The 23674-nt window shown below is 42.7% G+C and overlaps 1 protein-coding gene across 1 annotated transcript; it reads right to left on the reverse strand.

The window, feature by feature from the left end:
• Nucleotides 1-1212: 1212 nt before the first annotated feature.
• thbs3b (thrombospondin 3b) lies at nt 1213-23260 on the reverse strand. The gene is made up of 23 exons (XM_018765926.2): nt 22977-23260; nt 18494-18700; nt 16362-16615; nt 15178-15280; nt 14107-14133; nt 13864-13946; nt 13608-13659; nt 13161-13309; nt 12583-12723; nt 11412-11486; nt 10916-11068; nt 10191-10301; nt 9859-9966; nt 9507-9666; nt 9271-9389; nt 8817-8869; nt 8187-8380; nt 6132-6310; nt 5749-5797; nt 5464-5660; nt 4892-5064; nt 3190-3329; nt 1213-3040 (listed from the first exon to the last, which is right to left on the reverse strand). Exons 1-23 carry the CDS (start codon nt 23056-23058, stop codon nt 2970-2972), a joined length of 2880 nt encoding a protein of 959 aa, XP_018621442.1. The 5' UTR covers nt 23059-23260; the 3' UTR covers nt 1213-2969.
• Between the last annotated feature and the right edge of the window lie 414 nt (nt 23261-23674).

Here is a 23674-nt window from a genome sequence, read left to right on the forward strand (position 1 = left end):
TCCCCGTTCAATTCCAGCTGAAATTCTTCCAGCGTTTTCTGCAATGTGCTTTATAGCATAAACTGGACAACATGTATTTTGTGTTAGATTTGTATTTTGTAGTTGTATTATGAAGATGTGAAATTGGCCTGCATTCAGAGCAGAAACTAAACAGCAGGTTCCCAGGGTCAGGCACTGAAAGTTGTTAGGAGTGCTAAGAAATAAAAATAAAAATAAATACACAGGGGAAAAATATGCAAATTTTTCTCTTATTTAATCATTTCTGTATTTAATAATATCCCTTTTTATTTATTGACATAATAATAATTGTTACTGTATTTGTATAATTGTGTAGGATGCTGTATGTGTATTATGAGGGAGAAGAGTGAGTTGAACACAGTAGCAGGAGCGAGCAACAAACTTCATTGCTGCAGAAAACAGACACGCAAAGTGTTTAGTGATTTCTTCAAGACCACTTATGATCAACAACATAAAAGAAAACACACTTCTTTCTGTTTTTTGGAGCTTTCAGTTTTGCATTAAAATGTGTATGTCCAGCAATGCATCTGTTAGGGTAAAGTGTCTTATTATGAGACATAACCACAAATAAGGACCCGTGTATCTGCAGAACAGTATAAATCAGGGTATTGTCTAGCTGGAAGTCCCTGTAATGATATGTTCCACATGGGAGGATCACTACTGACTGAGTGAATGAACAAATGTCATTGCTGTGTCCGGTCTTGGAGGTCACAGACATCAAAATAAGGGGGGATGATTGACATCTGCATTGTGACACCCAATTGCTGCAGTCAAGCCTGAAGTCACGTGTGTGACGTTCTATTTTTGCTATGTGTAGATTTACACACTATTCACTATTTATTCTGCGCTATTTTTTTATTCCACAGTAACTGCTTGTTGTTCATGTGCTGTTGTAGCCTTGCATTGTTTCCTTATGGATTAAATGAACTTTTTTCTATCTTTGTCTACAAGATGAACCTGAGCCTAGTGCTGTGTATTTAGACAAGAACACCATGGACTTCTGCAGATCAACTCGTTTTAAGGGAGCATTTACACTGTTTTCAGTACCCTGAGGAAGACAAGCGGAATAAAGTGCGAGTGGGGACAGTTCTACTTGTCCACCTTCCCTCGGCTCAGCCAGGCGCGGGACGCAGTGCAAGGTTGTACCCTCTCCCTTCAATATTGCACTCGTCCCGGCCTCCCTGGTCGCAGGGACCCCCAGCTGGGTCCAAGAGACAGTGTCCCAAGGTCACAGTGGTTTCGGCAGTGGCAAAAATCCATAAGGTATTTAGTGGGGTAGTTGGGTTATCTTCAGATATAGAAGAGCACTATAGAGTACCAGTCAAAAGTGTGCATATACCTGAACAATCTGAACAACACCTGTATGGACAAAATGGGCATAAGTCAAAGCAAAGCAACCCACAGGCTCCTACATAACTGAGAATGGTTGCAGAACAGCTGGGAAGACATGGTGGCTGGTTTCCTGCTCAAGCTTATTAAGGGAATGACTGTGGAGAAAGTTTCTAACCCATGTACTCAAACTTTTGACTGGCACTGTGTGTCTGCAGTATTGTGCTGTTTTTGGAAATCTACCTGAATTATGGAGCAGTGAAGTCTCTGTGATGCTGGTGTGTGTTGGTAAACTGCTTCTTCTTTGTAAAGAAGTTTGCTCTGTAAGAATTTATATCAGCTGTATTTGTTGGTCTAGTAGGGAGCAGACCAGCATTTTATTTAATTACACTTTACTCCTCCAAAATGCCTTCACAACTTGTCCATATTAAAATAAGCCTTTGTCTTTTAGACTAAATCTGTATTGAAATTTGCTGCATGTCAGCCTTAGATCTGCTGTGTCCGTCCAACAAGAGGAAGAAAACAACAGCTTGATACTTCACACAAACGTTTAAACAGTGACAGTATAACCTGTAGCTACGAGCTGCAATGTGTGACCGTAAGCCAGAAATCACACTGAAGGAGAAGCTTTGTGCTGAAATCGAGGAGAGCAGGATCTCTGTAGTCCTCTCATAGCAGGTGTTTTAATAGGACATAACTACTAAAATACTTCAGGTTAACAGTCTTGCTCAGTGATATATAAGTATATTCACAGATTTTAAAGGGTCACAAATCTACTTATGCACATCATTGTGGGCTCCTGCATTTTTCCAGGAAATTTTTTACTGCAAATCAAGCACATGTGGGAACAGTTAAGGTACTAAGATTTTATTAGGTATTATTCAATTATTAATTGATTTGAAAATCTGATGTACATTCCAGTTACCTCCATATTTTAGTGAAATGTACACTCTGCTCACAGAAGTCTGTATCTGTCTCAGTTACAAAAATTAAACATCACATTTGGTGGTATTAAATTTTTACGTTGTCAATTGTTAATAGCTTAGGTATTGTTTAATCAGCTTTGTTTCTGTTCTTTAAATAGAAATACAGAGCCAGTTTGGACATAGCTCAGTTCACTCCTTTTTAGTTATAACTAAAAGGCACGACAGCAAGGGACTAATCTTTATAGAGAGAAATTGGAATTACGGTAGTATGATTCATGATGTTGTAACAAAGAGTCAAACTGAGGGAGTTAATGTTTCTAATATCCCACAATGCAACAGATTGTCAGCGTGGTTCCTCCCTGAAGTACACAGAAGCACACACTCCATGTCGACACATTTACACAAATGTGTGTTGCCTACATTCTCCATTCATGCACCTCCATTCGAGTACATCCATGATAATCAGACACAGGTTGACAAACATCCATTCTATCAAGACATACACATGTACATACAGTTACTACATACAGATGTGTGCACACACTACACACAGAGATTCAGCAAACACGCCACAAACATGGGGTGACACACACACAGATCCCCAAATGCATACACACCTATCACATACATAGTTTCCCAGCTACTGCTGCTCTTGAGTTTCTATTCAGGCGATGCTGTTGATCTGCTGTAGCCTCACTAAGTTCCCTTTACGTGGAGGCTCATCTGGACCGGCTTGTGGTATGAGTCAAAGTTGTCTGGCAAAGTGTCTGCATGGAGGATAGAAAAACAGCCAGAACCACTGGAGTCACTCAGGTTCAGTTTGGATATCCCATGCGGAGTGAAAACAGGCACAAAGTTCTACGGTTATAATTTTAATGGAGGTTCCAAGTGACGGTATCTTTGTGGAGTGACATACCATTGCATCGATAGCGTAGGTTGGACCAGATGATACTCTCCTGGGAGAAGCAGAAGAGCCCCAGCCGCCCGCCTCTCATAGTCGTGTCAATCACCATTCCGGAGTCAGCCACCAGTGCCATGCCTTCATACAGCTGCACCCTGCAATGCAGCATGTGGACCAGTTAAAATACAGAAGAATTGGCTATCAAACACAACGGCGCAAGACTTAGGAAAATTTGGTCTTTGAGATAGTACGAATAGTATTAATTTATAAATTAATAGGCTAGGGTAAGTGGCATCGAGTTGAACTTGATTCATGGTCACCGTCAGCGTGTTTTCCAAGGTAAGGGAGGGTACAGAAGTAGTTTACCAGTACCTTTCTCGGCACATCTTTGGACTGTAGAAAACCCATACAAACACGTGAAAAAACGTAAACTTAACACAGACGGAGCCGGACCCAAAACCACAGTCCCAGCACTGCGAGCCACTGGAACTACCTCTCATGCCATCATGCCACTGTATCAATTAATAGACAAGCAACAGCAATGAATACACTCCCTGCTCTGCCTGGTGTTGTGCAAATGCTGCCATTACCGAACCTTGAAGAAAAGCACTGTGCCCAGGTGGCTCCCAGGGCCCGCCTCAGCTCTGCCATGACGCAATGGGAAAGAGAAGACTGTGTAGGGGCTATGAGGCCCTGAGCTGAATACCAAGCACGTCTTGCTCTGTTAGCCTTTGAAAAAGCCCCAGTGCTTTACAAAGAACTGGTTTGCAGCTCACTGAGACCCAACAGGGACCCCTTTCCCTTTATCTGCTCGCCTGTGTGTGTGTGTGTGTGTGTGTGTGTGTGTGTGTGTGTGTGTGTGTGTGTGTGTGTGTGTGTGTGTGTGTGTGTATGTGAGAGAGAGAGAGATAGAGAGAGATAGAGAGAGAGAGAGCGAGAGGAAAGTTTAAACAAAACCAAGTGCTTTGTTTAAATGAAATGAATCAACACTTAGCAATTCAGCTTTCAATGCTTGAAAACTTTCTGCTTTTCTTCATTTCTCTCCTCACCTCCATTAGTTTGATTTGGACACACACTCCTGCCTCCTGCATTCCCTTTGTCCTCCTGCCATCTTCTTTTACTCTAGATTTACAGTACTTTTAGTAATAGCTTCTACCTATTTTTACCCATGAGTCCCATTGAAATCCACCCTCTTGACCGCATCTTTCCACCCGTTCCTTTCTTCCAGCTCCCTGTCCCTCCCTACCCTATCCTTCACTCTGTTTTAGTGCCTTCTGGATCTGCATATGAAGAGAACCAGCAGTTCTTGTCAATGATTTGGTTGGCATGGCAACAGGGACAAGGTGCTGCTGGGAGTGGAGGCAGCACATGATTAGTTTCCAGAGGTACAGGAACTAGGGGAAAGCAGACCCTGTCAAACTGCATCTGACCCCTTCACCTACAGTACACACAACCCAATAGATCGGTATATAGCATATGCTGTCCATCTGAGCAGGTCTCACCAGGAAAATACCATACAAGTGTTGGACAAAATAAAAATGGCCTTGCCTTTGGCATGACATGTTCTGTAAACAGAAAAAAATATGGAATACAACTGATGAATTTCTCCCACCTTCAGCGAATGGAAAAGACACCTTTTATGGTCTCTAACACCATGGCAGTCAGAATGAGGCGAACATTATGTGTCTTGTGTGTGGAGGCACCTGGGAGGAGTCACCTGATGTAGCCAACCTGGGGGCGGTGGCTCACATGCCACCTGTAGGATGTCTTGTCCCTCCACCCCACATTGCGGGGATCCTTCCACAACAGCTTAACCTCGCCAGGTGTGTCACCGGTGTGCCACAGGGCATTACGCAAGAACTCCCCTGGACCTGTGCGAGATTTCACTGCCTGCAGGGTAGTGGGCAACATCTCAACATCAGTCACACAGCTAAACATGTAATCTTGGAAAAATAACAGTCTACATGCCCATCCAGGGTTACTCCCATCGGCTTATGTCCCAATTCCAGACATGGCTGAACCAGTTGCATGCCTGCATTCACTGTTTAGTCACCCATGAAACCAGACATCAGCAGGTAGCCTGTAACAACGCAGAAGGGTGACCAACCTCTAGGGATGTTGAAGTCCTCTGGCATTACCTTGTGATTCAGGTCAATGTTTGGGACCGTGGTCATGACCTGTAGTGATCCGATTCACACACACATACACAATGTCTACAACTGCTTGTCCCAAGCGGGGTCACGGCGAACCGCAGCCTAACCCGATTCAAGAAAGGCAAAACCACATTACCTTAAGCTGCAGGCCTGGTTCTGCTACAGCTCGGAAGGGCAGAGACTGCCAGTAGGTCTGCTCTGTCTGCTTCCACATCACTGCATAGAAGCTGGATGAGTCCTGGTAGCCGAATATAAAGCCCACATAGTCGTCATCTGTCACCGTGTTGACATGGAATGTGCCCTCAAAGTCGACTCCGTTGAAGGCTGTGTAACCTGCAGGGCACAGAACAGTTTGAGAGTGAGAGATGAAGGAGAGAAGACAGGAAACACGTCTACATTTGAAGGATGTAGTCTCACTCACCCACTGCCAAACCAGGATCACTGTTCATGGTCTGGACAATCTCCATTCCCTAGGATGATAACGCAGCTCATTAGAAACACAACATAATAACTGCATTACTGCCATGTAGTCAAGATAAAATCACTTACAAACATGACATGAAGCCAGTATCACCATAGTAGCAGAAAATTACTGTCAGGAACAGGAAAGAGGAAACTGCAGCCCTTGAGGGCCATAGCTGTTGCGGGATTCACTTGTTAGTTTTTCAGTTGTGTAACTTCATTTAGTTAAAAGATCGCTTGAGTGACATTTCAGGGCTGTAACTTGTCTTTCGTGGCAGAGATGTCCAAGGTCATATGTCCATCCTGACCTGATTCACATTCTGCCTCAGTGCTGGTGCTCACCTGATTCAGCACCACCCAGTTGGGGTCAATCTGGGCATCGCCATCGGGGTCCAGGATGACAGTCTGGAAAGCCCTGAAATCGGTCACGGTGACCTCAGCGCTCTCGGGACACGCATCTACTGCATCCATCACTGTGTCGTTGTCAAAGTCCTGGGCACAAACATCCCCTACACCATCACCTGTGTGCAAGCAGTGGAACACGGTGGAACGGAATCAGTTCAGCAAAACACATAGTTGCACGATTAGCCCTTTCATGAAGGATTTTGCATAAGTAAGCACACTTTACCTAATATTTAAACAGCCTGCTGGTTATGACTCTAAAACGTAGCTGGAAAGAATAAATTTGCTTTTCAAATGTGTTGAATTTTGCTCAGAGCACAAAGTAGTCCATCTGCTGTGTTGCACATCCAGCCATCCAGCCATTTAGGGTTTACTCTTCCAATATTTTATTTTTACTTTTAATGTTCTATTGCGCAGTGGGTTGGACCGGGTCCTGCTCTCCTGTGGGTCTGGGGTTCGAGTCCCGCTTGGGGTGCCTTGCGACGGACTGGCGTCCCGTCCTGGGTGTGTCCCCTCCCCCTCCGGCCTTACGCCCTGTGTTACCGGGTAGGCTCCGGTTCCCCGCGACTCCGTATGGGACAAGCGGTTCAGAAAGTGATGATGATGATGATGTTCTATTGCTTAGATAATGCTTTTAGTCAAGGCAGCATGAAGATTAAAAATTTACGTTCCTTGTTATTTTACTGTGGTTACTGCCAAATTGAGGTATTAACTCCATGTTCTTCAAATACTGAATTATTTTGTGATTTTGGTTGCCCTACTCAGACATAAGAATATCTTAGTAAGGATCCTGGGAAGAGGACATTAGCACTGTACCAAATGTGAAATTTCAAGTGTCATTAGCAAATAAGGATATAGATTTGAATGTCTGGGTCATCACTTTGATGAGGTCTAAAATCACAAACAGTAAAAATAAAGTGGTTATTAATGACTCTAGTTAATGTTCAAGTTAACATCATTGGTTCAGAACCTATTCTACAGAACACAAGGTGCTAGGCTAGTCAGGGTATATGATGTTATAGTCATTGCTGAGAGCTAAACTGTGTCAGTTCTAGACGTTATGAACAACAATGTATGCTGCTGTTTCAGCTGAGCTCTTAAACAGCCTTGGTTGGAATTTTGACTGGATGCATGATACATTTCAAACCATAAGATTAAATGCATTCATTAGAAATAATTCTAGGTTTGTTAAACACAGTTGAGAAAATATAATTATAAGAAGCAATTCTTGGGGTATTTTTCAAAGTGCTCTCTGACTGTCATGGAGAATTCAGCCAAAAAGAAAAAGGTAGCAAGGCTGGCACTTCCTCCTGGGAGCTTCTGTCCCCCTCAAATGGATTAGTGAGCACTAAGTGGACATCCTTTACTCTTGTTTACTAGTATTTTTCTTTTTTTTTTTAATATTTTCTGTATAGGCTGGTAAAATGTAAAATTTATTTTTCCATATTATTTTTCTTAATGTTATCTGCAACTCCCAGAATAAGAATTCATATAAAAATGGTTGCTTGTGGTTGCAGTGTTTATATGTATCTCAAAAAAAAATACCAGGAAGGTGATTAGGAATCGGCGATGTTCTGGTACAGTTTCATGCATCTACTTGTGAGATGAACGTCGATACATATGGTGAAAGAAACAAACTAACCGTACTTAAGAGTCACACATCTGCAGCTATGTCTCTTTCTCCTAATGTAATGCACAAATTGTATTTTCTATATGTACGTTGCTTTAGAGAAAAGCGTCTGCTAAATGAAAAAAATTATGTAAATGTAAATGGTTACACTATATATACACATAAGCAGGTATATATGGCAAAATATGAATGTGTATTCAGAATTTGATGCAAGCAGAATCAACTAGACTTTCAAGCCTCAAATACTTGAGGTCAGCCCTACGGTGCACTGGATAAATCAGAAGACTTTCCACAGCGAGTAAAGGAACTGAGGGGCCTTCCCACAGCCTTTGTTCCTCGGGATCCCTGTGAAGTCGAAAGCTCACCGTTTGAGTCCTTCTGGTTGGGGTTGGGGATGAGGCGGCAGTTGTCAGGGCCAGGGCTTCCAAAATCCAGGATGCCATCATTATCATCGTCGTCATCACATTCGTCACCAATCCCATCATTGTCTGAGTCAAGCTGGGAGCTGTTGGGTACTTCCGGGCAGTTGTCCCGTGAGTCCTGGTGACCATCCCCATCACTGGTCAGAGGAAAATACAGTCAGCTAGATGTCAGGCATTCAGCCACAAATTCATCCAACCCACTCTGTAATGAGTGCAACACACACAAGAAGTAACCACAAACCAGATAACTAAATGATCCTACTGAAGACAGAGATGTGCACTGAAGTATTATTGAATACTGTTGCTGGTTCTAAGAAAATTCTAATTGTGAAGTATTGGTGATTCTTATAACAGAATTTGTCAGATCACTGCAAGTGTCAACCACTGCAAAATAAAATATGTCACTGGACCCAGATCATTACACATGACCAAAAATTAAAAATTTTTATGCAGCTATTATTACAGCTGAATAATAATTTTAAAAAATATTTTAGCAGTTGAATTAGTTTGTACTATTAGGTGATCTGAAGGACGAGATGAATTACAAGGCTGTGGTATAGGAAACAAGCTTACCTGTCAATGTTGGTGTCACATACATCCCCCACCAGGTCATTGTCAACGTCCGTCTACAGGAAGAAATGAAAAAGCCTTAAAAATACATTTTAATATACAATGGGATCTAACTCGGTTAAATAATATCACAGTGTCAAGAAAACTAAAGAAAACTAAATGGGTGCCCTATTCATTTGTTGACGGTGGTTCATGACCTAAAAAGCAAAAGAATAACTGGAAACATGGTGTCAGCGAATCTATGTGACCTAAGTTTTTATTCACTTACTAAGAATATATATGTTTACATTAACTCATTTATCAGACACTTTTTTCCAAAGCAAAGTACAATTATGGGTAAGAGAAAGCTGCATCAACAACAAAGAGCTTTTGATACAGACACACGGTTATGAGAGCTTGTCTGATTCGGCCCTTTTCTTCCTACAAACACAACTTGTTCTATAACCCATGACCTGACCTGCATAGGGTTGCTGAATTCAGGGCAGCTGTCACAGGCATCGCCCACCCCATCCCCATCACGGTCTGATTGCATGGGGTTGGGCACTCGGGGGCAGTTATCCAGGACATTGGGAATCCCTGCAGGGAAAAACAGTGGCATTTCCCTCAGGACACAAAACGGGGGGGGGGGGGGGGGGCTGAACAGCTCTGCCACAGCAAGATAAGTATGAGCCGGATGTCACAATGGCACTTTACCATCCCCGTCAATGTCATTGTCGCAGATGTCTCCCTCCCCATTGCCATCTGTGTCCTTCTGGTCACTGTTAGGTACGTTAGGGCAGTTGTCACAGGCATCACCAAACGAATCCGTGTCTGAGTTCTGCTGGTCCTTGTTGGGCACCAGTCGGCAGTTGTCCTAGAATATTAACGTGTAAGTGACTCACATAACGGGAAACAGAAGTGCCATGCTCAGTTTGAAGCATACATCTTCAATATGGATTTTTCACCTCCTGACTGTTTTAAAATGGGATCTGTACCCCTCAGAGAGGGCAAATGAGGACAGAACCAGAGGGGTACATTTTCAGTCGGAGCTCACTATAGGACCCACCTCCACATTCTTGATTCCATCTCCATCAGCATCCTCATCGCACTGGTCCCCAATCCCATCGTTATCTGTGTCCTCTTGTCCCGAGTTGGGTGTGTGAATGCAGTTGTCCTACAGTGGGTTGCAGGGAAAGAGATTAGTGGCCTGTGAGTATGCTGGTCTGAAAAAACTGACTATAAATCTGATCTGTGATTTTAGTCTTGTTCGTCAATCAACAGAACGAGCACTGATCTAAGCCAGGGGTGAATGAAGTTGCACTAGCATGGATGCGTATTGCCCCAGCCACAACACATGTGGCAGCGGAGATGCGTAATGTGAGCAGAGAGCCCACCGACCATCTTGCAGTGCTTGTCGTTGTCTATGCAGGGAAGAGACTCATCAGGATAGCCATCAAGGTCGGTGTCTGGCCCACAGGTGTTGCCGTTCCCTGCCCAGCCCACATTGCACTGCAACAAGAAGAAACACAGAGGAACAGGCATTGGAGAGGGGAAGGAAGGTGAGCAACAGGGATTAGGGGTAGACAAAAGTGAAGACCTGTCCAACATAAGGTGTTATTAACTGGTTACACAGTTATATGAACTGTTGCATCTCGGTTAAACTTTTCCTTTCTATGATTTAGCCTGTTTTACACCATTTTTGTGATCACATTTTCTTTCACTGTCCTCATTATCCAGCTACTGAAAATCAGATGTAAGCCCAACTCAAACTCCTGTAAAACATTTCAAGAAAATGCAATTACATTTTCAAGGTGAAACACTGCATCTGGCCAAGTAACTGTCAGATAGCAGTTGGTTTCAGGCCCCTGGTGCAGCATCAGTCAGTACTGCAGTTCTCTGGCCTGTCAGTAAATGACCGCAGGGACAGTTGTTTTCAGTCTTTTACATTCTTATTTTTTCTTAGCTAAAAACTTGACACCAGGTTTAATTTGGGAAGTACAGCAGTAACTGGCTTAAAATCTGCCATTGGCTCTTAATGACAGCACCGTGTTACTCCCTCAGGGTGGTACTGGAAGCATTTGCATGATGCACCACATCATGAAGACAAATGTGCTCCAGCTCACCACACAGGACACCTCCCCGTTCCGCTCGATGTGGCAGTGGGCATTGATGTCACAGGGCTCATAGCTGAGCATGGAGCAGGACCTCCTGGGGAAGCAGCCTGTCGTCTGGTTACCAGTAAATCCCTCTTTACACGGACCACACTTGAAGGAACCCTGGGTGGGAACAAGATGACAAAGAAGGGTGAAAAGCAGAAGAGACAGAGATTGTTTTTTCCATAGCACTGAAAGGCTGTACTTGTGCAACTGTCAAATGGCCGGCCCTAATTACCAAGAAGTATAGGCACAATGATGGTTCTGGTTTTGTTTAAAGCGTATGCTGTTGCTATGGTGCCTAATTCCAAAGATGCTTGTTGTTACAGAACTTGGCAGATCCACAGTGGCGCAATAATCAGTTCTGAATTAGCAACCAGTTCACAAGACCATGTCGAATCTAATGCTTTTAGGCCTTCTGTGCATGCAATAAAGCTTTCTGGGAGTGTTTGCAGACAGGACTCACCACAGTGTTGATGCAAACAGAGTTGGGGACACAGGTGTTGTTTACATGGGCACACTCATCAATGTCTGTACACTCCTGCAGAGAAGAGGAAGAGGAACGGCGATGGTTTGGGTAAAACGTGATCACACTTACACATCTGACACATTGTTAGCCTTAAATTTTAAAGGGGAATTAGGTGACATAGCAGTTATAACAATCACTTTCTATTCAAAGGACATGGGTTTAAAAATCTCATTTGTTGTAGTATCCTTCAACAAGGTACTTACCCTGAACTGACACAGTAAAAATGACCTTGCTTGAGTAAATGGGTAAATCAATGTATGTGGCTTAAAATTGTTAGTTTCTTTAAGAAAAATGTGAAATAAGTACAAAGTGTTATTTTCTTGGGGTGTTCTACCGTATAAGTTTATACAGTAAAAAAAAAAATGTCTGCTAAATAAATATAAATCATATTTAATGGACAAATCTCATACAGTAATGTGCAAAAGTTATAGGCACTTGGTTGAGGGAAAAAAAGCTGTAAAATGAGAATGCTTCCAAAAATAATGCTCTTAATTAGTAAACTTCCTACAAAGCTTATTCAACAACTGCTTGTCCCAAGCGGAGTCGTGGTGGGCTTGGCCGGGTCCCGCTCTCTGGTAGGTCTGGGGGTCGAGTCCTGCTTGGGGTGCCTTGCAATGGAGTGGCATCCCGTCCTGGGTGAGTCCCCTCCCCCTCCAGCCTTGTGCCCTGTGTTGCTGGGTTAGGCTCTGGTTCGCCGCAGCCCCGCTCAGGACAAGCAGTCTCAGACAGTGTGTGTGTGTGTGTGTGTGTGTGTGTGTGTGTGTGTGTGTGTGTGTGTACTTACCTTCTTTAACGACATACAAAACCCTTACTGTAATACTGTAACTTTTTACTAAAGGAATGCTTGGAAATCTACAATATGCTCTTTCCCATTGATACTAATGCAGAAGACATTTAATAACCATCTAAAACAAATATTTGTGTGAAACATTTTAGTGCCTAAGACTTTTGCACAATACTGTACATTATAAGGACAAAAGAATCTTTACAGAGGGACAGAGTTCAGTGCCTATCCATATCCCTTTTCGGTTGTGTGTCATGAGCGTATATATGTGTGTGAATGTGTACAGCCATAGGGATGTGTATGTGTACTTGTCCATAGCAATACCTGTTTGTGGCTCTTGGCAAATTCCGCTCCCGTACCACTGAGTTGGGGCCCGGAGAAGCCTGGTGGGCATGGCTCACACCTGAAGCCCGTGGCCGTGTTGACACACGCTGCTGTGGAGAAGCAGGGCTGAGCCAGGGCACACTGTAGAACATCATGTGGGTCGTGGAAGGCATTAAGTGTGGGTTTGCTCCACATGCAGGCAATTACTTGATACAGCACAGAGTCTTGCAGAGGAAATTCACAAAACAATATGTCAACTTAACAGACTGCACTGGACTTAGATGTAAATTAGAATAATAGACTTTTAAAATGAGAGGCATCTGATCATGAACCTGAATCTGGCTATATTGTGGAACTGAAAGGAGTTAGCTTGTTGCTACAAATCTGATCAACACTGACAAATTCTGGTAGCAGACTGTTTCCTAATGACTATCCACTTAGTAGTTAAACCTCTGTGGTCTGGTACATTGTTTTTACTGCAGATGACAGTACCTCCAGGAGCACAGAAACAAAGCAATATCCAAGAATCAATCTCCAAGACAATGTTGATGAAGGAGCTACAGCTAATGTCATCTTACCTCATTGACATCCTCACAGTGGGTGCCATTGCCCACCATTCCTTCGGGGCAGGGCCCACAGCGGTACCCTGGGTACTCTAATGTCTCCATGCAGTGGACGCCTTTGTAACAAGGGCTGGGCATGCAGCGAGAGTGGGCTTCATGAAAGCCTGGAGAGTGTAAATGAGTCACAGAGAATAAAAATCTACACACAAATTAAAGGGATTAACAACCAAATGGGACACTGACATTAAGCATCTCCTGCAACATGTGTCTCTTTGACTGAAAGCCCCACACAGGTCATAGAAACTGAACAACTTTAATACCTCCTTGCTCGCCATATGCTTTTACATGGAGATCAGGGAAATAAAACATATGCGTAATAAAATGATAAAATGTGTGATGTGTGAGCAATGGAAGCCCCCACATAGTCCATCAGTGTGACTGACTCCTGCACCTCTCGCTTACCACACACTTGGCACTCTAGGATGGTGTTCCTGATCAGAGACATCTCCTTCACCTGAGAGAGAGAGAGAGAGAGAGAGAGAGAGAGAGAGAGAGTGCCCACACTGGTTGAGTCAGTTAATTTTACACACACCATCCTTCATGGAGCTAATTTATCATTGGCAGTCTCACACCAACACAACAGTCAACAAAGCCCACATAGGGAAACTTGACACGTGGAATGTTAAGGTGACCCATCTCACCCTAGTGGACCTACTACCTGTTCTCGGATGTCCAGTCTCAGCTCTCCCAGGATCTGGTTGAAGATAATCAGCTGTCCAATCAGGGCTTTGGTGTGGTCACCTGGCACAAAGACACTCACATTTGTTATATTATTTACAGCACTATCTCCCCATTGCTTTGGGATGGTAGCATTTGAGATTTTTAATAGGCCATTTGGGTTAGGTTTCACTCTCCTTCCAGACAGCAGGAGGTAAAGGAAAATCATGGAGGAAGTTCTCACCTAGGATGGAGTTCACATCACCAGCCACTGCAAAGGAAACACAGCAAATGTCAGCCTTCATCACTAGCCACCTGAACCATGACTGTCCCATTTCATCATCAAGTCTTCAAAATATCATACAGCTAAGCCCAGGCAGTTAAACTGTCACATGTACATTATTTATAATTTATCCCATTGCCTCAGGGATAGGCTTTTTAAATTTAGACAAAGTTTTTTATAGAACCTAACTCATGAATAAATGGAGAGATATCATTACTGTTACACTTTTAATGAACATCCAATTGCAAACAGAGCTCTGTTTTCAATTGGGAAAGCAGGCACTGTAGTGTTTAGGGCTACTGCGTTTGTTCTCATAAGTTAATCAATCAGGTTTAATCAAACCTGCCGTATTACCCTTTCACAGGGTAAATTGCTCAAGTAAAATTATCCGTCTATATAAAAGAGTAAATAACTGTAAGCAGGTTAACACTGTAAGTCAACTTGGAGAAAAGTGCTAGCAAAATGAATAAATATAAATATTGTATTTGTCAGTTGAGGAGCCAATGTCTATTGCTGCAGTATTTAATGTAATTTATTGTACTCCCACTAGATGGCAACATGAAACGTAAGCATTTTGGTAAGTGAAGTAGTATCAAGTAGAGCACTTATAGAGAGAAAAAGCTGGTGGTCCAACTCTGAAAAGACATGAGCAATAACCAGAGCTGAGGAAAAAATATATAGTACCTCCCATGTCAGACCTAGTGAAATTCTACAGTATACTACATGACATTACATCAGTTTTGTCAGAGGTACTGTCCGAAAAATTATACTACTGCCTTGAAAAAATATTCACTATTTTCTAAAAAATAAAATAAAAAAAAAGTTCAAATACCTTAAAATACATTCATTGCTCTTTGGTAATATTACATCATATCTACAGCTAGTAATTTCTACCAGAGACACAAATAAACCTTATGTTTAAGGTTTTCTATCTGATTGATGGTGGTAGCTGCGATAAAGGCAGCGGTAGACCCTGCATGTGCCCTAGGCGTAACACTTATGTGTGATTCAGGGCTTTCAAAGTTGGCTGACCAGAGTTGGGCAGTGAGGGATCTTCCTGGAATGGACAGTCTGTCAGGACACCTGCTTTGGCCACTGTGCCACCAAGGGCCATTTTCAGTGATTCCACAGAACCCTGAAAATACATACAAGTGGATATTTACTATCCGTTTAATGAAAACTCATTCTCAACAATAACCCAAATAAATTCAAAAACGTAAAAAAAAATTGTCAAACAATATATTGTAAAATCTTTTTATTATATTTAATTTTAATATTAAAAAACTGTTATGAATGTATGCAAAAGGGCTTCTGTACAATTGTAGTTTTCAGCAATGTTCTGCTATACTTGTGACGAAATTTCTCCAAAAACTGAAAGTAAAAAAGCAGACATGATACTTCTGATATAACGAAGGGTATGCAAAATTGGTTCCACCAGCTGGCCCATAATGACAGCTTTGATGACACTGGAGTTCACCTCAGCAGGTTGAGTGCAAGGCAAGTTCACCACTCACATGGGCAACACTGCTGACAGCATCTCACTTAACTACACCGATTACAAGTAAAATATAAGCAAAGTGGCTAAAGCAGAATGAAAGATAGTGTGTATCTCTACAGTAGAGTGTCCTACACAGGCAGCTGTGAGTCACTGTGGGGCTGAGTGCTGCTATCTGCCCAACAGAGATAGTGCTGCCTTCTATTAGTCCATCCTACAGCACACCTCTCACTGTTCACGTTCAGGATGCAAATGGTTCATTGTTTCCTAGAAGTCTAAAATCTCTAAGGCCATTTTCCATTCCTTCAGCAAAAAGGGACAATTAATGTTTGAAAAAAAAACAGAAAAAATTAAGTGTCCGCAAAATGCGTAAGGTAAAAATCAGGCCTATTTTTTTTAGTGTCTGCTGTTTTATCAACAAGGACTACCACTTTGTTATAGGAGTTACTGCCTGAGCATGATAACCTTTTTCATACGTCTAATTTTGCCTGTGGCAGGGAGAACATCCACAGTGCACAGAGGTCAGTGTATGCACATTTGGTTCCTTCTCAGGGAATAAAGCCATACTTCCCAGGATTTCTCACTTCAATCTACAGCTACAACACCACTTGAACACCTCATTTCTGAAATTTTCCAAATGTGTACCAAGTTATTGGCCTGTCTTGAACTGAGCTATTGCTCAGTAGAGAGAGCAAGGCCTAGGTTTTCTTCTGTCCCTCACCTGAAGCCTGGCATAGGCTTTATGGCCATTGCGGATGTCCACTGACTCCCCATCTGGGGGCAGGCGCACCAGAGAGGGCAGCCCATGGCTAGAGTCCATCAGGCGGCAGTTGACATAGAGCTCTAGGTGCAGGTTATCGCGGCGAAGCCCTCCCAATCGCAAAATAATGGACTGGGTTCGCCCATCGGCCAGCAAGGCACCATGCAGGTTCACCGTGTGCAGCTTGCCGTCCTCCCGCAGGTAGCGCACCAGTGCTGGGGGGGAGGGTGCAATGAAAAGATTAGCACAGCAACAAGGAAAGAGGACAGTAGAACGGAGCATGTCCTCTGAGTGAGCAAAGAAGGAAACACCTGTGGAAAAGGGGTGGTTGATCATGATAGATGTTGGCCACTGGATGTACTGGCTTTTCTTTTGCTCACTCTTTGTGGAGTTTGCATGTTCTCCCCAGATTCTTGCAGATTTCTTCTGTGTGCTTTGGTTTCCCTCCACAGTCCAAGGGATGTATTTGAGTTGAACGTCTGACTCTGAATTGTCCCTACTGTGTATGTACCTCTTTATGTGTGTGTTACTCTGCTTTGAGGTACAGATGGGAATTTAGCAAAGTGTATCTAACAGTCAAGTCATGCTAGGTAAAGATATCAGCTAAATACTAGCAATACTAGTTTATAATCACTGAACGTTGTTTTGGGGAAAAGTGCCTGCTAAATGAATAAATGTAAATATAAATGACTTGCAAGGCTGTCAGGAGCCCCATAAAATCCACATTCAGACCTTGTAAATACAACAGCACAGCGCAGCAACTAGGAAAGAGCACAGTAGAAAGGATTACGTCCACAAGGAGTGAGAAAAGAAGAAAATAATGTAATTTGTCCCAACATTTGGGTCAAGATGTTCTTTACCTCTACAAGGATATTTAATCATGGGAAGCAATGGGGCACATTTATAATATACAGAAGACAGCTGCAAATTTCTATAAAGAAAGTCAGTAGCTTGAACTGATGATAATGGCCTACGGTATTTAAACATGCCCAAGTGTGTGTCCTTAAAAAGGTGATCTTCCACTTAAATTAACCTTCCTTGGGAAAGGTGTCAGAATGTGAGCCCAGTATGAAGTCCAGCAAGAAGAGGCTGATGGTGGCTGCTGTGTGAAGAGCACAGTCCTGCAACAGATGCTTCAAAGGGATGGCCAGTTTCAAGAGATCTCAGAGGAAATAGATCCCTGTCAACAAATACTACATGCCCCATACCACAAAGAGAAGAAACAGATGAATCTGTATCACTAAATATTTCAACACACAAATAACACAACCTTGCATCTCCCCCTTGTTCATTTTGACTCTACATGGCTTGGTCAGCCATCCTGTAGTCTGGTGGTTTTTAACCAGGGTGCCACAGTGCCCTGAGGTGCCACTGACAGCATCCAGGGATTGTCAGCAATTTTGCCTTGGCTTAATCTTCTTAATTATTGTTAGAATTTTTTAGACAAGTACTAATGACAACAGCAGAGATATTTAATAATTTTCTTGAATAGATATCCTTTCGTTTACACTGATACGCATACATGACTAATGATAAAACTAAACAAATATAATAGTTACCATCTGCTTTACATTACTTTATTTATAGTTGCCTGCCATCCAAAACATTATCGGTTTTCGTCAGTTGATGTGTTCGACTTGTCCGAGAGACGTAATGCAACCCTCTTTATTACTCATTAATAGACTATTGACTGATGTTTTCTGTGGGAAGCAACTACAGTTAAAAACTGACCAGGGCTGCCATAGAATAGGATATACGACATGAGGGTCCATCACTAAAAAGTTTGAAAACCACTGTAATTTGTAGGGAACGAGGTATGTTTTCCTACAAACATCCTGAGACCACAATTTTACAAGTAAACTGAAGTGCGGAAACAATCTTTTACACGTTTACGTTAAATGAGCCACACTGGAATAAATTCTGATGAAAAGACAAACTGAAGCAGTTGTGAAATCCACTGAATTGTCCAAAGCTCATCCTGTTCACTGCATATGTTGTTGAATCTGAAGATAATAAATTCTGAATGTTAGGAAGTACTCATTTTTCACCTTTCGCACTGGGATGGTCATAGCTTTCACAGCTCTGGGGCTCACCTTTGTTGATCTTGCCCATGATGGCCAGCTCCAGGTACTTCTTGTTGTCCTGCTTGTCATACAGACCCAGCAGCACCCCACCAAGTTTGGGTGGGAGGCGGAAAGTGGACACAATGTAGATGTCACTGACCGTGCTCATGGCTCCAGCTACCTTCTCCACTGCCTCTGTGCTTTGCTTGGTATCATGAAGTGTCAGCATGTCAATCACTGTAGATACAAGTTGGGAAATGGAGGGTTAAGTGATGGACACAGGAATAGAAAAGTGGAGGAATAGCACAGGTGTGAAGTGGATGAACATAGAGCAGATTAGGACTGAGTGGGGAAAGGGGAGAATGGACTTTACAGTGGAGTGGGGAGTGATGGAGAGGAGTGAGACACAGAGAAAAGATGCAGGGGAAAGTCAAAAAGATGGAGAGAATTAGGATGTAATCAAAGAGAAGAGGAATATATGGAGAGATGGATAAGGATGAAGACAGGGAAGGAATGGGCAGGGAGTGAAAAGAAACATTAAAAAATAGGGGGAAAGGTGAGCTATACAGGGATGACAGGAATGACAGGATATTATTTGGAGAAACAACAGAAGTCCTTCTTTCATTCTACAGAGAGCGGGAGTCACATAACCCTGTTACTCTGCAGAAAACAACACATTCCCAGTGACACATGAAGACTCTTTTGTTTTCAAATCTCTTCCTGTGTTATATTCTCCAGTCCAACACACACATCCTTGGAGATCAGCACAGACTGAAAATGTTTTGTTCACTCTGTCTTTGCTGCAGTCTGGAGAGTATGTTGATGCAAGGCAAAGATACTCTGTAGACCATCTGTAGTAGGTGAAACTTTATTAGTCCACACTGAATTGTAAGCAAACACTAGAGGGAAACAAATTGAATACTTGACTACAAGAACTATATTATGCCCACTTTGCTAGGTTTTCAGCTAACTCCTGTGATCCTCAGTGTTCTTCAGGCTAGGGAGCACAACAAAAGCTGTTATTGCACAAATGTATTCAGATCCTGTTTTGTATGCTCTCATTAGATATTGTTTTTTGTTTCGCTACACTTCTTTGTGGACCAAATGGTACTAAGGTGCAGGAAAAAGCCCCCAGAGACACTTCCTCAGACTGTTCCAATGAATGGCTTCACAGAGTAAGATTCACAGTGTGACAGCTGGACACGGGCAGACAAGGCTGCACTACCCCCTCACCAGCAACCAAGTGTCAACTAATTAAGCTGCTTCCCAATTAAGGTTTGAGTTTAAATTGCTCTACAACTCCTTTGTATCCTCTTGTGCCTAGTCCTCCTACTCCTTCATTTTACTTTAATCCTTTTCTGCTCTTTGTTGTACACTTTCCTTACACTCCCTTCACATTAAAAGTATTTAATTTGCATGACTATCTTCCTTCTCTTTCTTTTGACACCCCCACCATGCTCAGCTGTTTCCTCCTTTGTCTTACCTTTCTTCCCCTTTCTCACTACTTCTCCCCCTACTTCCCAGACAGCATGTCTTACTGCATACCCACCTCCTCCCTTTGCATTCTGTGCTGCCCCCTGTGACCCGTGGCAGAAACCCAAAGCCCTGTGGGATGCGGAGGGGAAAGAACAACAAGGCGACGGATCTTTTCAGTGCGCTGGCCCCTGACAGCATGACTGCTCCCCCCACTCTCTCACACCCTCTCTCTCAGTCCATCCCTCTCTTTGACTCTCCTCCCTGGTCTCCATGTGCCTTCCACACCTGCAGGCTTCCTCTGAGCATGGCGACTCAACCTGGGCTAAGAGGCTCAATGGAGGCAAGGCAAAGAAACACTGGGAATGGACACGAAATGTGAGGGAGACACATAAAAAGAGCCTTTCTCATCAGCTTTTTTTGTTACAAGTCCATTAAGAAATGGACCTAATTTCATAGGTCAAGAAAAATATTTAGATGACGTAACACTGTATTACTGAAGTTACATTCTTGTTTTACCACTCTACAGTAAAATTATTTGCATTTACTACGTGAGATGTTAACATAATTAAAACAGAAGAATTTAACATGTTAAAATATTCTTAAAACAGAAAATCAGTTTGCTGAACTATGCATTTGAAACTTATTGGATCCCATGTTAACTTTACTTCTTTTAGTTTTATTAATTCACTAGTAATATTTTGTTGTAGTCTATATGTGAATGCCCTTTCTGGAAAAAAAAAACAGTAAATGGATTATGGAAGGGACGAATTTTATTCTGATAGGAAAATTAACATTTAATCTATGATAATTTATATGAACGCTGGACACCTCTTTTGATAGTGGACTTCTAGTGGACAACAGTGGTCAATGACAGTTTTGAAATATTGCAATTTTTCTCATTGCATTATGCATGTGGATACATTCAAAACTTGTTGTTCTTATTTTTATCTTGCTGCTACCCAGTGTGGCTGCTGTTGCTAATAAAAGAAACAGCAAAACAGTAGCAAACAAGAAAACACTGTCTATGTATTCACAGCCTTCATGTATTAACTACAGTGAGGTAAAACCAGGAAGAGAAGGAGACAATGTTCCATAGAAAGCTAACTGTACACGCTATCTGAAGCCCATTGAAACAAGGGCTTGACTCGTCAGTGGAGAGAGCATATGGAGGCAGGGCTAGAGCTAGGGGATGGCTGGTATTGTAATTGTAAGTGCTGCTGCCCTTGAACCCACAGCTTGCAGCTTCAAATCTCACCTCTGGCTGTAGTACCCTCAGTTGTTCCAATAAAAAAAAATTACCCACATGTACAAATGGGTAAGTAAGAGTAGATAGACTTACACTGTAAGTTGCTTTGGAGAGAAGCATCAGCTAAATGAGAAAGCTATCAGGAGTGCATGCCAAATTACTTGTTTGGCATGAAAGCATTCAAAGCATCCAGATGAATGTCTGAGCTGTGTCTGTCTTGCAGAACCGACACTCATTCACCATCTGGAATTATTTATGTAGTCTTTGGGCCTGCTTTTAATCACACATGACCATGAGTAAAAAAAATTGCAAATTTCTTGCTCCACACCATTGCTAAAATAACAGTGGTTTGAATATATGGCTTGTAAATGAAGATATGAGCCACCTACATACTATGATCTAGTATTAAAATGATAAAATACATTTAAATTTATTCATTTTCCAGCCACTCTTTTCCAAAGCGACAATAATAGTTACTACTTTTCCGTGAAAAGCTGAAATGTCTGCCTCCACTTGCGATGGACATATTTCAAGCAGAGCAGATCTTCACATTTAAATACCCAATTTTATTTATTACAGTGAATAATATCTATGACTTTTTGATTTCCATGAGTCAGTGCTGCCCCAGTAAAGTCTTCTTCGCTGAAATTTGCAGTGAAATACACCTTTCAGCTGCACCCAGCCTGCAAATTCTGCCCTCTGTGAAGGGATCCCAGACCTATAACCTCTGACTTCAAAGACAGTGTCTTTAACCACAATTCCACCTGGTGCCCCAAACCATACAACAAAAACACGAACGGGTAACATTTATAAAACCCGTCACGTACTAAGCATAAGGTTGAAAACCGACCAATGACAGACAAAAAACTGCAGGGGTGCAACAGGTGGTACAGCAGTTAAAGCCATCATCTTGAAGTAGTAAGGTCCCAAGTCCAAATTTCTCTTCTTCCTGTAGTACTCTTGGTGAATAGACTTACCCTGAACTGATTCGGGAAGAATACCCATATAAATGGGTAAATCATTGTAGAGTTCATTAACACTGTAGGTGGCCTTTGAGAATTCACATAAATACACACCCACCGGTAGAAACCGCTTGTCCCAAGCAGGATTGCCGCAAACCAGAGCCCAACCTGGCAACACAAGGCGTAGGGCTTGAGGGGGAGGTGACACACCCAGGATGGGATGCCAGTCCACTGCAACACACCCAAGCAGGACTTGAATCCCAAACCCAGCCGAGAGCAGGATCCAGCCAAGCCTGATGCGTCACCATGTCCCCAGTCAAATAAATAATGGTTAATAATTTGGCAATAGGTTTCCTAGAATTTAACAGCTGTTGTCTTGCAATCAACAAGTTGTTGGTTCAGAGATCCCCTCTCGCTGTAGTACCCTTAGGTACTAACCCTAAATTGTTCCAATATAAATTATTCAGTTGTATTAATGGGAAAATAATTATAACCGGTTTAGTGTGAGATACTTTTTTAATATTCATAAAACCGCTTGGCCAGTGCTGTACAGGTCGCGGCGGTCCGGAGCCTATCCTGACCTGGAAGTAGCCACGGCACGGGGAAGGTACACCCACGCCACGGGACACCTGGCCATCGGATCGCATCTTTTCTAAATTTATAACTAGGCTCTGACAAAAGAAAAAAGCTGCACTGAAAAACGTAACTACTTACGACGTGATAGCTTGAACAAAAAATATTTTAATAATTTTTTTTTAAGTTCTTACAACATAAAAAAAAAATATTAACGAAACTATACCGTATACGTAAAGTCTGAAGCGAGTCTTACCTTGCATTTCGGTAAAGGCGCGCGCGCTCGCGAGCAGTGATGCGGCGCGAAGTAAAAGCGCCAAAAGCCGCCGCGCAGCCATATCGCGCGCCGACTGTGTCCCAAGACCGGCGAAGTGTTAAGGCACAAAGAACACGTCACCTGCAGTGGCTCGACAGCTGCACAATAACGTTGCAGTTAACACGGACGACAGCCGTTTTATGTCAGAAGACGCTCATCCCGCTCTGAGCGAGCGCGTGCCGACGTGATAGCTCCAGCGTGGGAGTCGCGTGGGACGTCTCTCCTGTGACACCCCCGCCCCCCCCCCCCATACCGCCACCAGGCGCTCGCGCGGCGTTTTACTGAGGCGGTTCGCTCGAGACGCGTCACCGTGAGGCGTAAGACACAGACACAAGAAGGGGGGTCTTAGTTAATGGGTTACCAGCGACCTCACATTCTACTGCTTCTACTCTCCTGTAACGAAGCAGTTAAGCATATTAAAATACTATTAAAGCATGTTACACTCTTGTTTCATTATATTGCGTGCGCAAAACAGAAGTGGGAAATGGGAACTCTTCAGAAATTGTCCTGCGGACGTCTAGCGTACCAGTTTACCCCATAAAATTGTATCAGAGCAGTTAGGCGACGATATCGATACACTGTTTGTATTTACTTTTACTGTATTTAAAAGAGTGGCCAAAACTTTGTTTTTAGACGGG

The sequence above is a fragment of the Scleropages formosus genome, chromosome 23, assembly GCF_900964775.1.
Source record: "Scleropages formosus chromosome 23, fSclFor1.1, whole genome shotgun sequence".
NCBI classification, from domain to species: domain Eukaryota; kingdom Metazoa; phylum Chordata; class Actinopteri; order Osteoglossiformes; family Osteoglossidae; genus Scleropages; species Scleropages formosus.